This window comes from Rana temporaria, chromosome 1 (genome assembly GCF_905171775.1).
Source record: "Rana temporaria chromosome 1, aRanTem1.1, whole genome shotgun sequence".
In the NCBI taxonomy this organism is placed as follows: Eukaryota; Metazoa; Chordata; class Amphibia; order Anura; family Ranidae; genus Rana; species Rana temporaria.
Window position 1 is genome coordinate 264123819 of NC_053489.1, and position 20816 is coordinate 264144634.

General features: G+C 40.8%; 1 protein-coding gene across 1 annotated transcript in view; it reads left to right on the forward strand.

The window, feature by feature from the left end:
* LOC120941686 (contactin-associated protein-like 4) overlaps positions 1–20816 on the forward strand; it is a 466073-nt gene that overhangs the window by 430064 nt on the left and 15193 nt on the right. Inside the window, exons 18-21 of the mRNA XM_040355240.1 lie at positions 5939–6178; positions 8017–8238; positions 12412–12545; positions 16426–16513. Coding sequence (XP_040211174.1) covers positions 5939–6178; positions 8017–8238; positions 12412–12545; positions 16426–16513 — 684 coding nt within the window. The remainder of the gene's footprint in view (positions 1–5938; positions 6179–8016; positions 8239–12411; positions 12546–16425; positions 16514–20816) is intronic.

Here is a 20816-nt window from a genome sequence, read left to right on the forward strand (position 1 = left end):
TGCACCATTTATATATGCCGAAGCATGGGGGCATCCTCCCGCAAAAAAGTTATGCCGCGTACGGTCGGACTTTTCTATGCCGCGTACACACGGTCGGACTTTTCTATGCCGTGTACACATGGTCAGACTTTTCCACAGGAAAGCCTCCGTAGGAATGTCAACCGTATGTACGCGGCATTAGGAGCAAAATCGCTCCTCCGCCCCTAATGCCCCCATGCTCCGGCATATATGCTCTTTTTTGAACTGTAGTGGTGAAATCACCTCCTACAGCATTGGAGTCGCGGCTTTATATATCGTGGGAGCAAACGCTGTTGCTGTCACGCTAAATAAATCCGCACTGCAACTGAATGGCGTACCTGCTAAGCAAATGATGGTTAACATTAAAACAAAGTAACATTCCAGTATAACAGTAAGATCATACCATACCTGCAAAGCAAATACCTATAAAAAAACATAGTAAAAAATAAAACATTTTTTAACGCAACCTGTGCCTAAAATATATATATGCCAAAGCATGGGGGCATCCTCCCGCAAAAAAGTTATGCCGCGTACGGTCGGACTTTTCTATGCCGCATACACACGGTCGGACTTTTCTATGCCGTGTACACATGGTCAGACTTTTCCACGGGAAAGCCTCCGTAGGAATGTCAACCGTATGTACGCGGCATTAGGAGCAAAATCGCTACTCCGCCCCTGCTGCCCGCATGCTTCGGCATATATGCTCTTTTTTTTAACTGTGGTGGTGAAATCACCTCCTACAGCACTGGAGTCGCGGCTTTATATATCGTGGGAGCAAACGCTGTTGCTGTCAAGATAAATAAGTCCGCGCAACAGCTGAATGGCGTACCTGAAAACAGTAAAATAAATTACATACCTGAAAAGCAAGCATGAAAAAACATAACAACAATAAAACTTTGCAGAATAGAATACAGTAAAAAAGAGCAGAACAATAGAGAGAGAATAGAGAGGGAGAGAACAATAAAACGACAACTATTTTTGGTTTTTTTATTTTATATTTTTTTGTGTGTTTTTATTTTTTACTTTTTTTTTTTTTTTTTTTACCACTTTTTTTTGTAACTGTGAACTGTAACTTCAACTTTTCGGTTCCAGGTTTGGGTCTCTCAAAATGCGATGGCATCTTGGGAGACCCTGTGTGAGTGTGCCTAGCCTGTGAAATGTTTCACCCTACACTAATAATTAACGTGTGTGTGGAAGCGTTCAAAACATTCACCAATACAAAGACCAGGATTGCCAGGACATTTGGGACAAAAATAACGGGTGTCACGCCTAAATCCGCGCTTGGTACAGACACGACATTTTCTTTGGGGGGCTCGTTGGGTAGGGGTACTCGGGAGGACATAAGAAAAATGCCTCTCATGCAGTCGGCTTACTGCATTTGGTAGGAGATGGTGAGGTACAATACCGCCTGGATACAGGAGTTCTGTGATGATATCCCTCTGGAATTGAAGGAAGGATTCATTCCGTCCTGAAGCTCTGTATACGACATGAGCATTCAGTAGAGCCAATTGAAATAAATGTAGAGACACTTTTTTGTACCAGCGTCTCGTCTTACGGGCAATATGATACGGCGCCATTAACTGGTCGTTGAGGTCCACCCCCCCCATGTTTTGGTTATATTCGTGGACACAGAGGGGTTTCTCCACAACACCAGTCGCCGTACGAATTTGGACTGTCGTGTCTGCGTGAAGGGTGGTAAGAACGAAAACATTCCTATTGTCCCGCCACTTCACAGCGAGCAAATTTTTACATCTGCAGCAGGCTCTCGCCCCCGGCCTAACACGGGCATCTACAAGCCGCTGGGGGAAGCCCCGGCGATTAGGTCGCACGGTGCCACATGCTCCAATCTGTTGATCAAATAAGTGGCTAAAAAGTGGCACGCTGCTGTAAAAATTGTCCACATACAAATGGTACCCCTTTCCGAATAAGGGTGACACCAAGTCCCAAACAATCTTGCCAGCGCTCCCCATGTAATCTGGGCATCCTTCCGGCTCTACCTGACTATCTTTTCCCTCGTAAACCCTAAAGCTCCATGTGTAGCCTGTGGCCCTGTCACAGAGCTTATAGAGCTTGACCCCGTATCTGGCACGCTTGCTGGGAAGGTACTGTTTGAAAGACAAACGGCCAGCAAATTTAATCAGGGACTCATCAACGCATACAACCTGCTGGGGATTAAACAAGGCTGCAAAACGTTCGTTGAAATGGTTTACGAGGGGCCGAATTTTGTAGAGCCGGTCAAATTCAGGGTCTCCACGTGGACGACAAAGTGCATTGTCACTGAAATGCAGGAACCGCAGGATCGCCTCGTATCGTCTCCTGGCCATGTGAGCAGAGAAAATGTACATATGGTCAATGGGATGTGTGGACCAATACATCCGCAATGACGGAAATTTGTGTATGCCCATGTTGAGGGTAAGGCCCAGAAAGGTCTTAAATTCGGAAACCTCGAGAGGTTTCCATTCTTTGGCAAGGCGAGACTGGGGGTTAGCGGCGATGTAAGTACCAGCATATAAATTAGTCTGGTCCACAATAGATCTATAGAGATCTTCCGTGAAATACAGCGAATAAAAATCAAGTGACGTAAAGTTCGCTGTATCCACCTGAATACCGGGTTGGCCAGTGAATGGGGGAAGTACAGGTGCTGTAGAAGTGGTGGGGACCCAATCAGGATAGGCAAATTCTACAGGAAGGGCACTATGGGCACGACGGGCCTGTCTCTGTCTTCTTCTTGGTGGCAGCGGGACACTACTTGTGCTTGCCACATCGCCAGCTTCAACTGCACTTATGGGACTCGCCACGTCACCAAGTGTTACTGCAGTGCTGGATAAACGACCAGGGTGTACTAGGCCGCTGGTGCTTGCCAATTCACCAGAAGGAATAGCGGCGCTAGTACTGGATCTCTGCTCCATACGAGGGTCCTGCGGTTCTTGCTGCTCAACAACATCAGAATGGGATCGGGTACGCCTGGACTTAGCAGGGACCTCAACTTCGTCGTGCGAGCTATCTGACATGGAGCCGCTGTCGCAAATGGGTTCATATTCTGAGCCAGAATCTGTCAGATGCGTGACCTCCTCCTCTTCACTATCTGACATGCACATGAACTCCAAGGCCTGCTTATCATTGTACCTTCGGTTTGCCATTTTGGACTCTAAATTTAGTGGTACAATGGTAAGGATTCACAGGTAAAAAAAGCACCTGACTATAGAAAAGCAAATGTAGAAAACGCTTCAAAAAAAACTGTAAGCGATCGCAGGGATCAGGCCTGTCCCTGCGAACGCTGCAGTTATGTGTCTTGTGTTTTGTAAGTGACAGTGATCGATCGATACTGCACTTGGGTGGGTTGGGCTGGGCAGAGGGGGAAAACGCAGGTGCTAGCGGGTATCTGGGCTGATTCCGCTAACAATGCGTTTTTGGGTACCCTAAACTGCTGGGTACGCTAGTATAGATCTGATCAGATCAGGTATCGATCCGTTCAGATCCTATACCACTAAGGGGGGTGTATGCTTAGCGAGTGGGTGTAAGCGGTACTGGCTCTAACCTAACGCTGCCTGGGGCGACGCAGACCCTGACTGGCGCTAAAATTAAATTTATATCACCCGCCGGGTGATCAGGGGGTTAAACCTATTGGGTTATATACGGCGGGTGCTCTGATGCTATAAACAGCAAACTAACCAACCAGCGTCAACCGTAACACTTATACGGTGATCACTGGTGAAAGGGTTAACTAGGGGGCAATCAGGGGGTTAAAACCTTTATTCGGTAATATATGGGGGTACCTAACGCTTTCTAAAAACCTGGTGGCGAACCTAAAATAACTAAATAACTAACTGGCTAACCACGTCACCAGTGACACTTATACAGTGATCAGTGGTGAAAGGGTTAACTCTAGGGGCAATCAGGGGTTAAAACCTTTATTTATGGGGGTACCTAACGCTATATAAACCTGGCGGCGAACCTCAAAAAAAACTAACTGCCTAGCGGCAACAGTGACACTAATACAGCGATCAGAAACCGATCGCTTAGTGACACTGGCAATAGGGGTGAAAGGGTTAACTCTAGGGGCAATCAGGGGTTAAAACCTTTATTTATGGGGGTACCTAACGCTATATAAACCTGGCGGCGAACCTCAAAAAAAACTAACTGCCTAGCGGCAACAGTGACCCTAATACAGCGATCAGAAACCGATCGCTTAGTGACACTGGCAATAGGTGTGAAAGGGTTAACTCTAGGGGCAATCAGGGGTTAAAACCTTTATTTATGGGGGTACCTAACGCTATATAAACCTGGCGGCGAACCTCAAAAAAAACTAACTGCCTAGCGGCAACAGTGACACTAATACAGCGATCAGAAACCGATCGCTTAGTGACACTGGCAATAGGGGTGAAAGGGTTAACTTTAGGGGCAATCAGGGGTTAAACCTTTATTGGGGGGGGGGGGTAGGGGGCTACCCTGGACCTAAAGGGGCCTAAACCTAACTGCCCTGACACTTTTTTCTGTCACACTGACACTAAAAGCAGTGATCAGAAAATAAATGATCACTGCAATCAGTGACACTGTGACAGGGGGTGATCTGGGGGTGCTGGGTGGGTGATCGGGGGGGGTTATGTGCCTATGTGTGCTGTGTCAGTGTGCTGTTGGTGCAACTCACAGTACTGACGTCTTCTCTCCTCTGGAACCGGACGAAAAGACCGCCAGAGGGGAGAAAACGTCACTTCCTCCCTGCCTGTGTTTACAGTTACACAGGCAGGGAGGGCTCAGGTGGAATCCGATTCGCCGAGGGAGATCGAGAGGGGACGGCTGGAAACCAATAGCCGCCCCCTCCTCCCGGACCTCCCGTACACCGTTCCCGGCCGTCGCATGTACCGGAGGGGGTCCCGATCGGACCCCCGAACCGAGGTAAGGCGGGGACGTACCTATACGCCCATGTGCCTGTACGTGCCATATTGTGGACGTATATGTACATGCGGTGGTCGGGAACTGGTTAAGGTAGTTTTGTTGATTTGTTGTTTTTTTTATGTTTTTTACCCTTTTATTGTGTATTATACTATTTGTGTACTGTAAATGGTGTCCTCTTCATCATTAAAAATACCAAAACAGGCTTAGTTTTCGCTTCCCCATTGGCTCTATTGCATTTTGCTTACATGTTGCTGAAATTTCAGGGAAATGCAAGCTCTCAATTTCATTAATACCGAGGGGAAAAAGAATCAAGTTAAGATATAGGAGGCGTTGAATACAGACCAGTCTGTACCGCATGGACATTTACTTTTTATCATAATCAATAATGAGATTGTAATTGAACATTTGCTTTGGATGTGGGTTTCAGGCAAAATGTATAACAAGTTTAAGTAGGCAAAGAGACTCTGCAACAATAGATTTTTACTTTTGCAAACAGTTTGTGAAATGTTACAGTTAAAAATGTAGTAGGAATGTATTTATGTTTCCAGCAACAAGTCTCCATATATAACATGCTATATATTCACAGCTCTCGGTGCATGGTCACTTTCCACAAGTCTGCAGTACATATCAAGCGACTTGTGATGGAACTTCTTGATAAAAATTCATTAAAAAAAATAATGAACTCATAGTTGGTTCTGAGCTTACTATCAAAGTACAAAAATGCTTACCTGTATAGCGTCACATTAAAGTAAAAGTCAGTGACAGTAAGAGACTAGACAAAACCCTGGGAGGTAACAGTGGTAGTCTCTGAGATTGTCCAAGACTGGGAGATGGCACTCCTAAATATTCTTATCAGACCATACTCCTTTTCCTAACATTGGGATCAAATAAAGGCTTAAAGAGTACAAGCAGACCTTTAGTTTATCATGTACATTATAATAATATAAGTGATTAAATGAGAGCTACTGTGATATCTCTTTTGTATTTGTATGTATTATGGACATTTTTTTTATTCCTTAAACAGGCGGAACTCCCTCAAGGCAAAAAGGATTTTTAGGATGTATTCGTTCTTTAAAATTGAACGGCATTGCCATTGATTTGGAAGAAAGGGCTAAAGTGACGCCAGGAATTAAGCCAGGCTGTCCAGGACATTGTAGCAGCTATGGAAACTTATGCCACAATGGAGGGCAGTGTTTTGAAAAACTGGCTGGATTTTCATGTGACTGTAGCTTATCTGCATATACTGGAGCATTTTGTAAAAAAGGTGGGTGTCAATTGCATATTTTGTACTTGTAACGGTGAGTTGTGTTAATTTTAGGAAGGTATCCACCCTGTCTTCAGCAGTGTGGGCTTTACTTTCTCTCCCTAAATAGGCTATTTAAAGTGGGAGAGGAGAGGGGTGAATGGAAAGAGACAACCATGAAGGACTTCAGCCTGTGATGGTGAGATTACCACAGGCTTTTCCCTATGTGGGTCCCAGCTTGGGCCTGGGAAATAGCCCTTTAGGTAATAGACTGGAAGAGTAAACACATAGAGACTCAGAACTGGCAGCCAACCCCTACATGCAGGATGATATGATTATCTATTTGGAAAACTGATATGCCACTAACTGGATTTTGTAAACGAACAACAGTTAAGTAAAGCATTCATCCAGACATTCCATTATTGGGTCAGCTGGGATGTTCAACATGCCTAATCTGTGTTAGGGTGGCTACACCATGGAGGACCTAAAGTATGACTTGGGCAGGAGACCAGACTGGAAATGAAGAATTCTGGACAGCCACACTCCAAACAATCGTTGCCTTTATTGGTAAAATCAGGAAAAGCACTACAAGCCACAGCAAAGTGGACAGCTGACGCGTTTCACACTATACTTAGTATTTAATCATAGCTTGGGCAGGAGACCAGTTGTGACCAGTGTGTTTTTGGCTGTCCTGTGGCTGTAAGGTGGTGAGGAGCTCCCCAGCGTACAGTATATTTTGTTGAAGCTAGGAAGCGCCATTTAAATGAGCTTGCCACTGCCATTCATGTACTTTCAGGAAAAAGTAGTGTATAAAAAAGCACGTTGATAAAATATTTCCAAGGACTAATATCCAGTGAGGGTCTTCTCTGCTGTTTCATTATCATCACATACAGTTTGAAGGCTACCACTGGTCAAAGCCATTCCACAAAACACAGGGGTTCTTTCTTAAATAAGAAGTAACGACTGTTCATTTAGAATAACATATAAAGGTCACTTCAAACACCTAGACATGTGTAAACAGTTTTTTGGTGGCAGGTGGTATTATTTTATGTTTCCATTGCACATAATTAGGTATTCAAAATAAATATACACATCATATCTACTAAACCAAGTGACTATTAATTATTTTAGGGAACAATTCTCTGCTTATTTTCTATATCAACCCAAATAGATTTAATTTTGTGAACCAGTAAAAAAATATACAGAGGTGTTGATTTACTAAAGCTACACCGTACAATTTTCTTATTCAATTTTCTTAAAATTAGATTTACCTTCAACTATGTAGTGCAAGGGCCTGCCTGGTTGCATTACAAATTGAAAGTGTTTAAGTTTGACTTCAGTTATATGGTTTTGGTAAATCTAAAGGAAAGTTGTACAAGAAAATTGTATAATGTATGGCCAGCCTTAAACTGGAGATTGCAAAATCTGGTGCAGCTCAGCATAGAAAGTAATCAGCTTCCAGTATTTTCTGTCAAAGCTTAATTAAACAAGCTGACATTAGAAGCTGATTGGCTACAATGCACAACTGCACCAGATTTTGCACTCTCCAGTTTTAGTAAAACAACCCCTGTAAATTGATCCATTGCTATTCTGCCACTCATCTAGTTCCATTATAATATGTAGGGATACATGAGATCATGTAAGTTTGTTGAGGTGATACAGGGAGTGATCCATCTGATCCTGTTGTTCATTACTGCTTAATATATCCTATTAATGTGCAAAAGCAGAGGTGGCAATAATCATTTATATACACCCAGATGCACACATAAAGAATATTAGACATTTAATTCCATTCAATTTCCTTACGTATATTAAAAGCAAAATTAAATGAAACCCATTTTTCATTTCCTCTTTTGCAGAAATTTCAGCATATTTTCAAGCAGAATCATCAATAACTTACAATTTCCAAGAAAATCACACGGCTGCTAAAAATTCAAGCTTGCATCCTTTTTCTACTAATGCAGGCATATCTGCTAAAGAAAGTATTGCATTTAATTTTAGAACAACACAAGCACCAAGCTTATTATTTTTTGTGAGTACTAATACTAAGGAGTATTTTTCAGTCATCATTTCAAGAAATGGTAAGTACACTTTAACTCATATTATATGGCATGGCATTTGTGAAATTAACCTTGAAAACAATATATATATTATAAATACATTTTTCTTATTTTTTTTTAATGATCACATAACCTCTTTTCTCAGCCACAAAAGAGGTGGGGGTGGGAGGAAGCACAAGTCTTGGCCATTGGAGGACAGGCAAGCTGTATTCCCAGCACAGCCAGAAAACCTACCATGCTGGAAATTATGTGCTTACGAAATGCACAAGTAATCTAGTTGCAATGGCATTAAACTACTACTGGGTTCCGGTAGATATACAATATTAACAATGCAAAGCAATACAATGGCAAGAGCATAAGACACAGTATAGGTGGAACACAACACCTCAACCTGGAATCTTTAGATTTTACTGTATAAACAAACATTAGATCATGCATTGATGATTTGAACCTAAAAAAACATTTGAACACAAGTTAAAGCGGGGGTTCACCCTAAAATTGATTTTTTGCCTAACCTATCTCTAGCCTTAATAAAGGCTTGTAGCGTTGTAAATTTTTTTTTTGTGTACACTTACCTGTCTTCAGCCGCACTTCCGGGTCTTCGTCCTTGCGGGGAGTGGGCGTGTCGCTCCTTTTCCCCGACGGGGAGCTCTGCATAGATGATTGACGTGTGCGTCATCGCCTTCCAAAAATATCCGACGGGGTCTCGGCTCTTTACGGCGCTATATGGTGCCGGCGCCTGCAGTGTAGAGCTGACTGAGCAGGCGCCGTAAAGTGCCGAGTCCCACTCGGATATTTTCGGAAGGCGATGACGCGCACGTCACTCATCTATGCAGAGCTTAGGAACGCCTACTCCCCGGGGGAGCGAGAACCCGGAAGCCGGGTGAAAACGACGGAAAAAGGTAAGTACAGACCGGAAAAAAAAATCCAGCATACTGTTGATGTCAGCAGTATGCTGGATAGAACAGTTTTTTTGTTTAGGGTGAACCCCCGCTTTAATTGAGAAATATATTCTTGAAATAATCTTTTGACGAACCTATCTTTAAGGCAGAAAGGCCACAACATGTCAAACCTTAGCTGACTCAGTGGTACTCAAAAGATAAACAGAACAAAGATTAACTCCAGAGATAAAACGATAATTCTTCCTCTCTACGAGACTCTGGTTCGGCCGCACCTGGAATATGCTGTCCAGTTCTGGGCACCAGTCCTCAGAAAGGATGTACTGGAAATGGAGCGAGTACAAAGAAGGGCAACAAAGCTAATAAAGGGTCTGGAGGATATTAGTTATGAGGAAAGGTTGCAAGCACTGTATTTATTTTTTCTGGAGAAGAGACGCTTGAGAGGGGATATGATTTCAATTCACAAATACCATACTGGTGACCCCACAATAGGGATAAAACTTTTTTGCGGAAGGAAGTTTAACAAGACACGTGGTCACTCACTAAAATTAGAAGAAAAGAGGTTTAACCTTAAACTACGTAGAGAGTTCTACTGTAAGAGCGGCAAGGATGTGGAATTTCCTTCCACAGGCGGTGGTCTCAAAGGGGGGCATGGATGGTTTCAAGAAACTATTAGATAAGCACCGGAAAGACCACAACATATAGGGATATACAAGGTAATGCTGACATATGATCACACACATAGGTTGGACTTGATGGACTTGTGTCTTTTTTCAACCTCACCTACTATGTAACAGATCAAATTGAGTAAATGCTGGAAATATATATGTTGATAGGAGATCCAGGTTTCCAGCTTGCAAAGGAAATATGTAGATGATATTTATTTCAGTGTTAGCGTGGTTCTTGGTGTGATAGTTGAGCTGCCAACTGAATAAGCTTGGGCTTGCTGGATGAATCAATTGCAAAGTTGCAACTCAGGTCAAGACTGTAGAATCAAAGTTTTTACAGCTTTGGCTAGGATTACTTAAGTGAAGTGACAATTCGGTTTTGCAGTTGTCAGGTAAAGTTTTATTAATGACAGAACAGCTTGAGGTGGCAGCTGGCCTTCTGTGAGCAATTTTGTAGTATCTATTGAAGTAGGTACCGATTTAGAGTCACTATTTACATGGTCAGTGAACTGAAGAACATGAACATTGTTGAAAAGGATCCCAACATTTCTAAGTTTCCTTATCACCTACTGATGATTCAGACTTGCTGTTAATATCAGTGGTTTGAAGTGTTGTCTTACCAGAATTATCAAAAGTGGTTCCCTGATGAAGCCTTAATTTGCCTTTAAGATAATTTTTTGGAGCACAAACTGTTTGGACCCTGCTTCTCAGTGAAACAAGAAGCACCAATAATGACTTAACCTAACTAAGTTCTTTAGGCATTGGTATCATCGGTCCAACCATTGAACTGTTAAAGTAGTTTGTGCACCCTTTGAATGTTTCTTCTGAGCAGAAGCATAATATGGCATCATTATCAATTGGTGGGATGTAACTAGTCAAATAAAAAAAAGGATAGATGAAGTATGTCTTCTGCTACAGGAATCTTTTCGGGTCAAGTATCCTTTCACAGTACAACTTCCCTTGCAAAGTGGACATCCTATTTGCTTTTAGTAAACCAAACCCAGTAAGTGTAGGAAAGTGAATTCCTTGCAGTTTCTTTTATATCTGAAATAATAAATAATACAAATAATAATAAATAATAATTTAGCACATGTGTGGAAGGTTTAGGAAAATGCATCTGAAGCTGCAAGTAAATGACTGGTTTGGTCATCTAAAACTGCAAACATCCTGACTACTTTATTTGGTCGACCTTAAGGAAAAACCTTGACCAAACATATTCTTGCACTAGCTTTCTCCCAAAATCCATTGCAAAGTAGCTAACTACATTTTGACCTCATCATTAGAGAGGAATGTTCACGGATCTCCCCACTATGATCTAATGTGGTAGGAGGAGGATTTGTAGAATTACTTTTTATAAATTCTCATCTTTTAAGCTGGATGAGGCAAATCCAACATCTGTAACTAATACAGTAGATAATTCTGCAGAAAAAAATGGAAATAATAAGGTTGGTCCCAGAGGGCCCATGTGACTCAAATTTGTACATGTCTTTTGATATAATGTTCCCCACCGACTCAGGGTACAATGTTGGTATATGGCAAGAATCTAACAAACTATACTAGGTCAATGCTTTTTTTTTATATACTGTAAATTGTATTTTTGTCAATTCACAGTTATTGAAATCATATAGTCTCTACATTTATTGGGGACAAATTTTGTCTTTGGAAGAGGATTGATCATGCTGTACTCTTTGCACATGAAACTTGATTTTCTTTATTGTAGCTTGACCCATGGTTGACCACTTCTCCTATATGCTGTATATCAGTTTTGAAACAATTGTAATTACACCGTGAGTGATGTCTAAAAAGCTAGGGCCTGGTAGGTGAAGACCTGCCCTAGCAAGTTGTAGTTCAAGAAAAACAATTACTTAGGTTTACTAAGTTACTTCTTTACCAGAATTGTTAGCACAGCAGTGCACACTTTGAAACAAAGGATTTTTTATGGCATCTGGACTGTCTCAGCTGTGATATATACATTTCCAAGCAGCTTAGAGGCTCCCAGCTGGGTTGCCAACATGAACCTTTCTCTTGACATGCTCTCAGGATTACTGCCCTAGCCCCTTGTTTTACATGTCATATTCTTAACTAGGCAGGATACCCAGGTCACTTTACTGTCAGGCTGATCATCAAACCTTGTGAGCCAAGTGCTTGTGAGTTTGCAGTATGCCATGTATGGCAAAGTCTGATGTGTCAGAGCAGGGTGGCTTAGGGAATTAGAAAGTAGAAAAGGAATTTAACCCAGAAACAGGTTTGCAGTCAATTGATATGGCAGTATGGACTATGGGGTAATATGAGCCATAGCAAAACCTACTGTGTTTCCATGATTTAAAGGCAACAAAAATAAAATAATAAAAATTATTTTATGTTTTTGAATATGCTTAACACATGCATCCCATGTAATGGAATGCTTTAAACTATTTGATTGCTGCTCTTGTTCTGGAATTATTATTGTTTAATTATTAACGTAATGTGTATTTAATAATCAAGGGAACCTATCAGGATGACTGTTGCCGGACTCAACTAATGCTCTCAGAAGGTGCTGCTGATAGTGGAATCTAACAACCAATGTGATATTAAGTTGCTTACAGTAATTGTTCAGAATTATAAAAATGTACTCTGTTTCTTTTTAGGAAGTTTACAGATTAGATACAAATTGGATCACCGGCAAGACCCTGAAGTCTTTAGTTTACATTTAAAGAATGTAGCTGATGGCCATCTCCAGAAAGTAAAGATTTTAAGAAAGCAAGACATTCTCTATGTGGAGGTATTCATGTTTTGTTTATTAAATAATAAAAGTGAGGAATAATGTGGTTATAGGGCAATTCACATAAACGTGCAATGTAATAGAGGTTAACAAAGATGCACCTAATTGTACTTGGATGGATAATTTTCTGTTTTACATTCCCTTTTTTAATATCTTATAGTATAGTAGTGTTCTTTTTATATTCCTCACAAGAGCAATGATGCCTGATTAGTCAATATCTTTCTTACACTATGACATGATGGTGTAGCGAATGTTGAGGAACACCATCCACGTATATGAAAAAGATAAATGGAACTCTGAGATAAGACAGAATTATAACTACATTTCTTATATATGTGTAATGGTTGGATAGCAATGTTTTCATATCGTAAATGTTCAGCATTGCAACAACTATCTATTTTAAAGCTAAACTTTTGCATCTGGTAAACAGATTAGTGCAAGACACGGAAGAATAAAACAGATAGCTAATGGCTACATGGATTATGCTTGAAAATGACAAAAATACTGAAAGAAAACATGTTGTTTGCACTTTATGCAGTTATATTTGGAAACTCTTAAAATTCCCAAACATAACATGCCATTTTTAGCAATAGTAAGGCCTCCTTCAAACCACATGTAGAGACATGCATGTTTCTGAACCTATCTCTGCATGGGGAACAACTCTTTTCTATGTACCCTTGCACCAAAAAAAATGCACATGACACCAACATTGGGGTGTGAACAGGACAATTGTTTAATTGTGTTCTTGTAGACCTCTGCACAGAATTCTATGCAAATCAAGTATGCAAATTGTATTCCATCAGTTTGCACATTTGTGAACAAGGCCTTAAATGCATGCAGTTTACACACACAAAACAGACATTAGCAATGGGATTGTTATAACTCATTAAGGGGCATTTTTTTTTTTTTTTCCATAAAAGATTTTTATTTATGCAAAACATATCATAAGATACATGACAAGGTAATTATCACAAGACAGAAAAACATGAAGACTGCATAATACAAAACACCACAGAAAGGGGGAGGATCTTAATTCTCTGTTTTCCCCTCCCCCCGCACCCCTCCCCGCCAAGCGCAGGAAGGGGAGGTGATGTAAGGCCTCATTCTCGGTCAAAATTTAAAGGGTGTCATATCATGTAAGTAATGGGGGCAAGTGTCTACATAGAGAAGAAGGAAAGGATGGAAAGGAAAGAAAGGAAGGGATGGGGGAGAAGAGAAGTGAAAGGGGGTAAATAAAGCCAAAGCAAAAGTGCAGAGGGGAAAGAACAGGGAGAGAGGGAATGAGGGAGTGGGTCCACGCCTGCCCTCCCCCCCACACCGTCGGGAGGAGGGAACTCCCTCAACTCCGTCGGCTCAAGAAACATATTGTCGGTAGCGATCAGTGGTAACAAAATGGTTCCAGCAAGACCAAGTAAAGGAGAATTTCTGCACTCTATCCTGGGAAATGTGAATCAGCTCCTCCATTTATTTTATCAGAGAGATCCGGGCCAGCCATTCTCTTATTGTCGGGACATCGGTAGAGCGCCAATGTCTGGGAATGCAAACTCTGGCAGCATTGACCATGTGCATGGCCAGAGACTTGAAATAGTCTTTTTTGGGAATCGATGAATGATGCAGAAGGAATTGAGAAGGAGTGTAATCCAGGGTGTAGGTGGTGACATGTGAGATGAGGTCGTGGACCTCCCTCCAGAAAGGCTGGAGGGCGCCACAATCCCACCACACATGGAGCATAGTCCCCACTTCCATTAAGGGGCATTTATTAATTCTGTCACATAGGTAGGCAATTCTAAACAGGACCAGTTAGACTGATTTGAGGCAGTTTTATCATTGCACTTCCATGTGCTCATTTTCTCTAAAATAACACTGTAATGCCACATACACACAGTCAGAATTTCCGACAAGAAAAGTTCGATGTGAGCTTTTGGTCGAAAATTCTGACCGTGTGTAGGCCCCATTGGACTTTTTCTGTCGGAAAGCTGGTTCTCAAATTTTCCGACAAGAAAAGTTCTTGTCGGAAATTCTGATCGTCTGTATGCAATTCCGACGCGCAAAAAAAACATGCATGCTCGGAATAAATTCGACGCATCCTCGGAATCATTGAACTTCATTTTTCTTGGCTCATTGTAGTGTTCTTGACGGTCGGAATTTAGTGTGATCGTGTGTAGGGATGAGCTTCCAGTTCGAGTCAAACTCATGTTCGACTCGAACATTGCCTGTTCGCCTGTTCGGCGAACAACGAACAATTAGGGGTGTTCGCGGCAAATTCGAAAAGCCGCGGAACACCCTGTTGAAGTCTATGGGAGAAATCTAAAGTGTTAATTTTAAAGGCTAATATGCAATTTATTGTCCTAAAAAGTGTTTGGGGACCTGGGTCCTGTCCCAGGAAACATGTATCAATACAAAAAAAGTTTTAAAAACGGCCGTTTTTTTAGGAGCAGTGAATTTAATAATGCTAAAAGTGAAACAATAAAAGTGTAATATTACTTTAAATTTCGTACCTAGGGGGGGGGGGTGTAAAGTCAGCATGTGAAAAAGCGCATGTTTCCCATACATAGAACTGTCCCTGCACAAAGTGTCATTTCTGAAAGAAAAAAAGGCATTTAAAACCGGCTTTGCGGCTCTAATGAATTGTCGGCTCTGGCAATTCAGAGATGATTCATTCATAAAAAATAAAAATAAAAAAGCTGGGGGTCCCCCCAAATTCCATTAACAGGCCCTTCAGGTCTGATATAGATATTAAGGGGAACCCCACCGTCACTTAAAAAAAAAATGCCGTGGGGTTCCCCCCAAATATCCATACCAGACCCTTCAGGTCTGATGTGGATTTTAAGGGGAACTCCACCCCAAATTTAAAAAAAAAATGGCGTGGAGTTCCCCCAAAAATCCACACCAGATCCTTATCCGAGCACGTTAACCTGGCCGGCTGCAGAAAAGAGGGGGGGATAGTGTGCAGCCCCCCCCTCTCCTGAACCGCACCAGGCCACATGCCCTCAACATGGGGAGGATGTCTTTCAGAATGTTTTTCAGGCAAGTGCTTTATTCACAAGAATTCAGATTTCAGATTTGTGCGCTGGAGCTGTGACATTTCTTATACAGGGGAAGCGGCCACCCGTCACGTGACCCCGCCCCCTCTGACGCACCCTCGTAATTCACTGGGAAAGACCGTTCTTTCCCGGTCTTTCCCCGTGACGTACGAGGGTGCGTCAGAGGGGGTGGGGTCACGTGACGGGTGGCTGCTTCCCCTGTATAAGAAATGTCACAGCTCCAGCGCACAAATCTGAAATCTGAATTCTTGTGAATAAAGCACTTGCCTGAAAAACTTGCAGCGGCGTAACGTAAATGACATACGTTACGCCAATATAAAGATCCGCTCTCCTACCTGAATCTGGCCCACTATCTTTAAACTTTAAATGCACCCTGATTCCAAATCATCAAGTGTATGAGTGAATGGGGCCTAAAGAAAACAAATCAAGCCTTTTTTATATATATATTTATTTGTTTTTCAAATAATCTAGTTGCTGTAGCTCATTGCTCTTTTGTACTAGACTCATTCTTGCAAGTGACCATGTGCAGGAAATAAGATAACCAAATGGATCTGCCAGCCCATGCTGGATAAGCTTCTGCAAGCTTCCTTTCTTTTGATTTAAAGTTTGATTGGAAATTAAATGGTGCAAAATATGCACAAGAGAGGAAAAAACCCTTTTGCTTTAAAAGCAAATACCATACATCTATTTCTTTTGGTTTTATACTAAAATGCTATTACAAAAAACTAAAAATATTAACACAAAAATCATATATTTAGGGTAAACCTACTGTATATTGTTGTTTCTATTATTTATCCTTTTAAAACGTAATAACAATGCATTGTACTTTCCTTTAGGTTAACCAATATACAAGTGAGAAATTTATTTTGACTTCTGGTACAGACTTCAGTTCAATCCATTCTCTTGGGCTTGGAAAAATATTAGGTAATAATTTTTTAAAGAATTGTGAATGTGCAATAGTTTATCTCATTGATAGAAAAGTATGTCTGTTCTGTGAATTTAATTAAAAACTGACAATCAAGAGAAAAATGCACTTTTGTCAAGTCAAAGCATCATTTCAAATAAGTGCTTCCTTCAGATGAGCAAGTGGGTTCTCTTAAAACTAATTTCACACTTATCTCTCCATTTTATAATCAGACTTCCTGGAACATGATATTTTCCTCAAAAGAAGGTTGATTTATAAGTGCAGTACGTGATTCTGCTGTGATCAGAGAAAAAATAGCTAATGTGATTTCAAAGTCAAATAAACCTAGTCTTATTGAGTATAGTTGATTATAGAAAAATATCACAATTACTAAAGCACGGTAGAATTAAAAATATAACTGGTAGAATATTTTTAAGATATCATAAATAATAAAATTGTTATTGTATTACTTTTTTTTCAAAGCAAAGTTGGGCAGATGTTTAAGACGATGTATCAAGGTATTTCAACAATACTTAATTATGTCAAATACATTTCGGGATTGAAAATGTAAACCCCCAATTTAAGCCAAACTTTAAAAATAATTATTAACATTCTAGTAAAAAAAAAAGAGGACTTGGCACAACCCAAGCATTAAGATGGCTTGCACAATATTGCAACAGTACATAATTCTTATGTTAGATTAAGAAAACTGGTAAAAGAGGCAAGCATGGGGCTCCCAACAGGAAGGGCAACATTTGTGATTAAAGAAGTATTGTCAACGTGAATGTACTTAGAGAGATCACATATAAAGATGTAACAGGTTAAAATCAATTGGGACATCTGAATGGCAGATACAGTAGTGGGTAAAAGCAACATTAAAATATTATCAAAAAGTAAAAAGAAAATGTATTTTAAAGTGTTACATCTCTGTGTGCAGTTTTTCACATGCATAATTCAGTGTTTCTCAACTCCAGTCCTCAAGGCGCCCCAACAGGTCATGTTTTCAGGCTTTCCATCATTTTGCACAGGTGATTTGAAAAGTTTCACTGCCTTAGTAATTGCCACAGTCGTTTCATCTGGGGGAAATCTTGAAAACATGACCTGTTGGAGTGCCTTGAGGACTGGAGTTGAGAAACACTGGCATCATTTATGAGGTATACAGATGAAAGAGGAACAGGGGAGGGAAAGATATACAGGGAGTGTAATTGTCAGCAGCTATGTACGCTGTGACAATGAAGAAGAAAACTTCCCTGTCTTAGCTGGCAGAAGCTTTATGCAATTAAGGCAGGCCATAGAAGGTGCAAATTTCTTTCCTGCAATCACAGGTTACAGGAAAGAGATTTGCACGATTCCCTCATCAATATGGACAGTGCTGACAGGTGAATCCCTCCTGTCGAGTAGTCTGCTTCCTGCATTGTGTGTTCCGGGCGGGTGGGATGGTGGGGTAAGCCGTCCCCATCGGGAGAAGACAATGACTATTTCTAGAGGTTATAGCAGCTGCTAGCAATAATCACAAGTGAATCCAGCAGGCTGGTTGTACTCAAGTTGATCAGTCGATCAACTTGGTACATTCAGCCCGTCCACACACGATTCAAACCATCTAGGCTGGCTTTAGCAGTGCTCATGTATCTCTTCTATCTTTCTTTCAGCTGTAAACCTTTTTTTTTAGACATGAAAGCTTCTAAATCTAAAGTGCAGTTTCTAAAGTGTGAAGTTTGAAAATTTTCATTTTAGAGCTTTTGAGCATTTTTTTCTGCTTCTGGATGCAAATTGTGTTATCCAATGTGTCAATGCATGCTGGATTGTCAAAAATAACTATTGTTTGTATTACTATTACGATGCAGATGTTATAAAATGAAAGTGCATGCTGTGACTATAGATCTCTTTTAAAGCTCAACTTTTGTGAATTTCTTTGTCAGGTTTTCCTTCCACAGCTTTCACTCCATCTGAGCATAGATGTTGAACTTTAGACTATGGAAAAGTACTGACTAAAAAATATTGTACAGCTGAAGAAAGGATAGAGGTACTGAGCACTGTTAAGTATGTCAGATTAGAGGACCCTTAAAATACTCTGATAGTGTCCTCAGCACCTAGTTGCCAGGTTACTGAGAACACCATCATTGTTGTCTCTGCTAAGGAGAGAGATGGGGGAGGAAAGTAAAGGTAAGCAGAACAGCTAGAGCTGTATGCGTACTGTACACTTGGCATAGATCTCTCCTTCTAATTTTACAGTGCTGGCATTATAATTTCTAAAGTAAAGTTGATGGTGGGCATTAACCTCCCTGGCGGTACGGTCCTTTCTGGTTTTAGGTGCTGAAAGCGGTACAATTATTTTGCATGAAAATTTGGCGTTTTACATTGTAGGCCTGTAATTCTTAGGAATAACTCACTTAAATCTGTCCAAACAAGAGTCTAGTAGACAATTATAATATAATAAATAACTATAAATAATTATAACAAATAATAATGTAATTATAATAAAAATTATTCAATAATGTAATCAAATCAAAAACACTGAAATTTGCTCAGTTGCAGAATTGTCGCTGTCATTACTTTTATTTTTTTATGACGAATTTCCCCACAAATCGCTATCGCTCAATTCTGCAAGTGATTATAATTTATTATCGCTGTTTTCTAGCTGCTCTAAAATCACTTTTGACATAAAGGGACACTTTTGGTTGCTATGGACAATCTCCAGTTTGCAGGCAGAAAGAACAGTTTTTATTTTATAAAAGTACATGTAGGACACTGGGCAGACCACTAGGGACAAGGGGTGTGTGTATTTTTTACATACAGTACTGTAATCTGTAAGATTACAGTATACTGTATGTAATGTGTTTATTTACTTTTTTGACTTTGGAACCGTTCTCCGCCCCCGTGTGTCGTAACAACGCCGGGAACAGAGATCGGCGGCACACAGGCACTGTGTGAATCGAGCGAGGATGCCGCTCGCTCACACAGCAGGGATGCATCGCAGGATCCAGGAACAAGGTAAGTAACTTGTGCCTGTGGATGCTGCGAGGCGATCCCGGGTTTGGCTCGGGGATACCGCTTTTGGTATTGAAATCTTACTCCGAGTCGGACTCGGGAAAACCGTCAGGGGGGTTAAAGGGGGGTGATCACTTGTACAAAGTGAGTAGTTAAGAGACACCTAAAAGGAAGTATAGGCATCACCCAGTTTTGGATTAGCTTTTCCTCAAGGCTTGAGGACGACACATAAAAAACAGAAGGATGTTCACTAAAGGTGAGCAATGTACTGCATTTGAAGAATACCTCATTTGTTTCCACGGTTCAGCTTTAATGAATACACCCTCTTTATAAAAAAAAACACACTTCTATGTAACGTTAATTGGTAGATTATGTATCTGAAATTAAATTCCCACATTACCTCTAGATTCACTTAAATGTATTCTTCAATATAAATGTAAACCTTTTAACAACAAAAATTGATCACTTTTATTCCTATTATAAGGAATGTAAACATCCTTTGTAATATGTAATCCAAACAAGAAAATGTGTGTCTCACTGCATGACTCTACCATTGAGGCTTTCAGGATTGTACTGATGAGAGCTTAAAGTGGTTGTAAACCCTTAACCACTTCCTTACCGGGCCTATTCTGGCACTCCTCTCCTACATGCAAAAATCATATTTTTTTTGCTAGAAAATTACTCAGAACCCCCAAACAATATATATGTTATTTTAGCAGACACCATAGGGAATAAAATGGCGGTCATTGCAACTTTTTATCTTGCACGGTATTTGCGTAATAATTTTTCAAACGCATTTTTTTTTAATAAAAAAAAAACGGTTTCATGAATTAAAAAATAACAAAACGTTAAAGTTAGCCCAATTTTTTTGCATAATGTGAAAGATGATGCTATGCCGAGTAAATAAAAAAAAATGTATCACTTTTATTCCTATTACAAGGAATGTAAACATCCTTTGTAATATGAATAAGCATGACAGGTCCTCTTTACAGTAATATATAGGGTCAAAAAGATCCCACATCTCACCTCTAGGCTGGAAAGCCTGAAATAAAAAATAAAAAAGATCAGCCGAAACGACACCGTTTTTTTTATAGCAGAGGCTGGGCTTGACGTCATAACATCGCCACCGGCCCATGAACGAACATAAGAGACTCCGGCGACCATCTGGTCCGCCGGAAATCTCTATGGTAGGCATCTGGGGTCGGCGGATCTGTTCTCCGATTTACCGATCGCAGTGGTGAGTCGGTAGAAGCACCGGAGGGCGGCGGGAGGGGGGATGTCCCCTCTCGCCGCCCCGTAAGCACAATCAAGCGGTGGAACAGCCGCTATGATAAT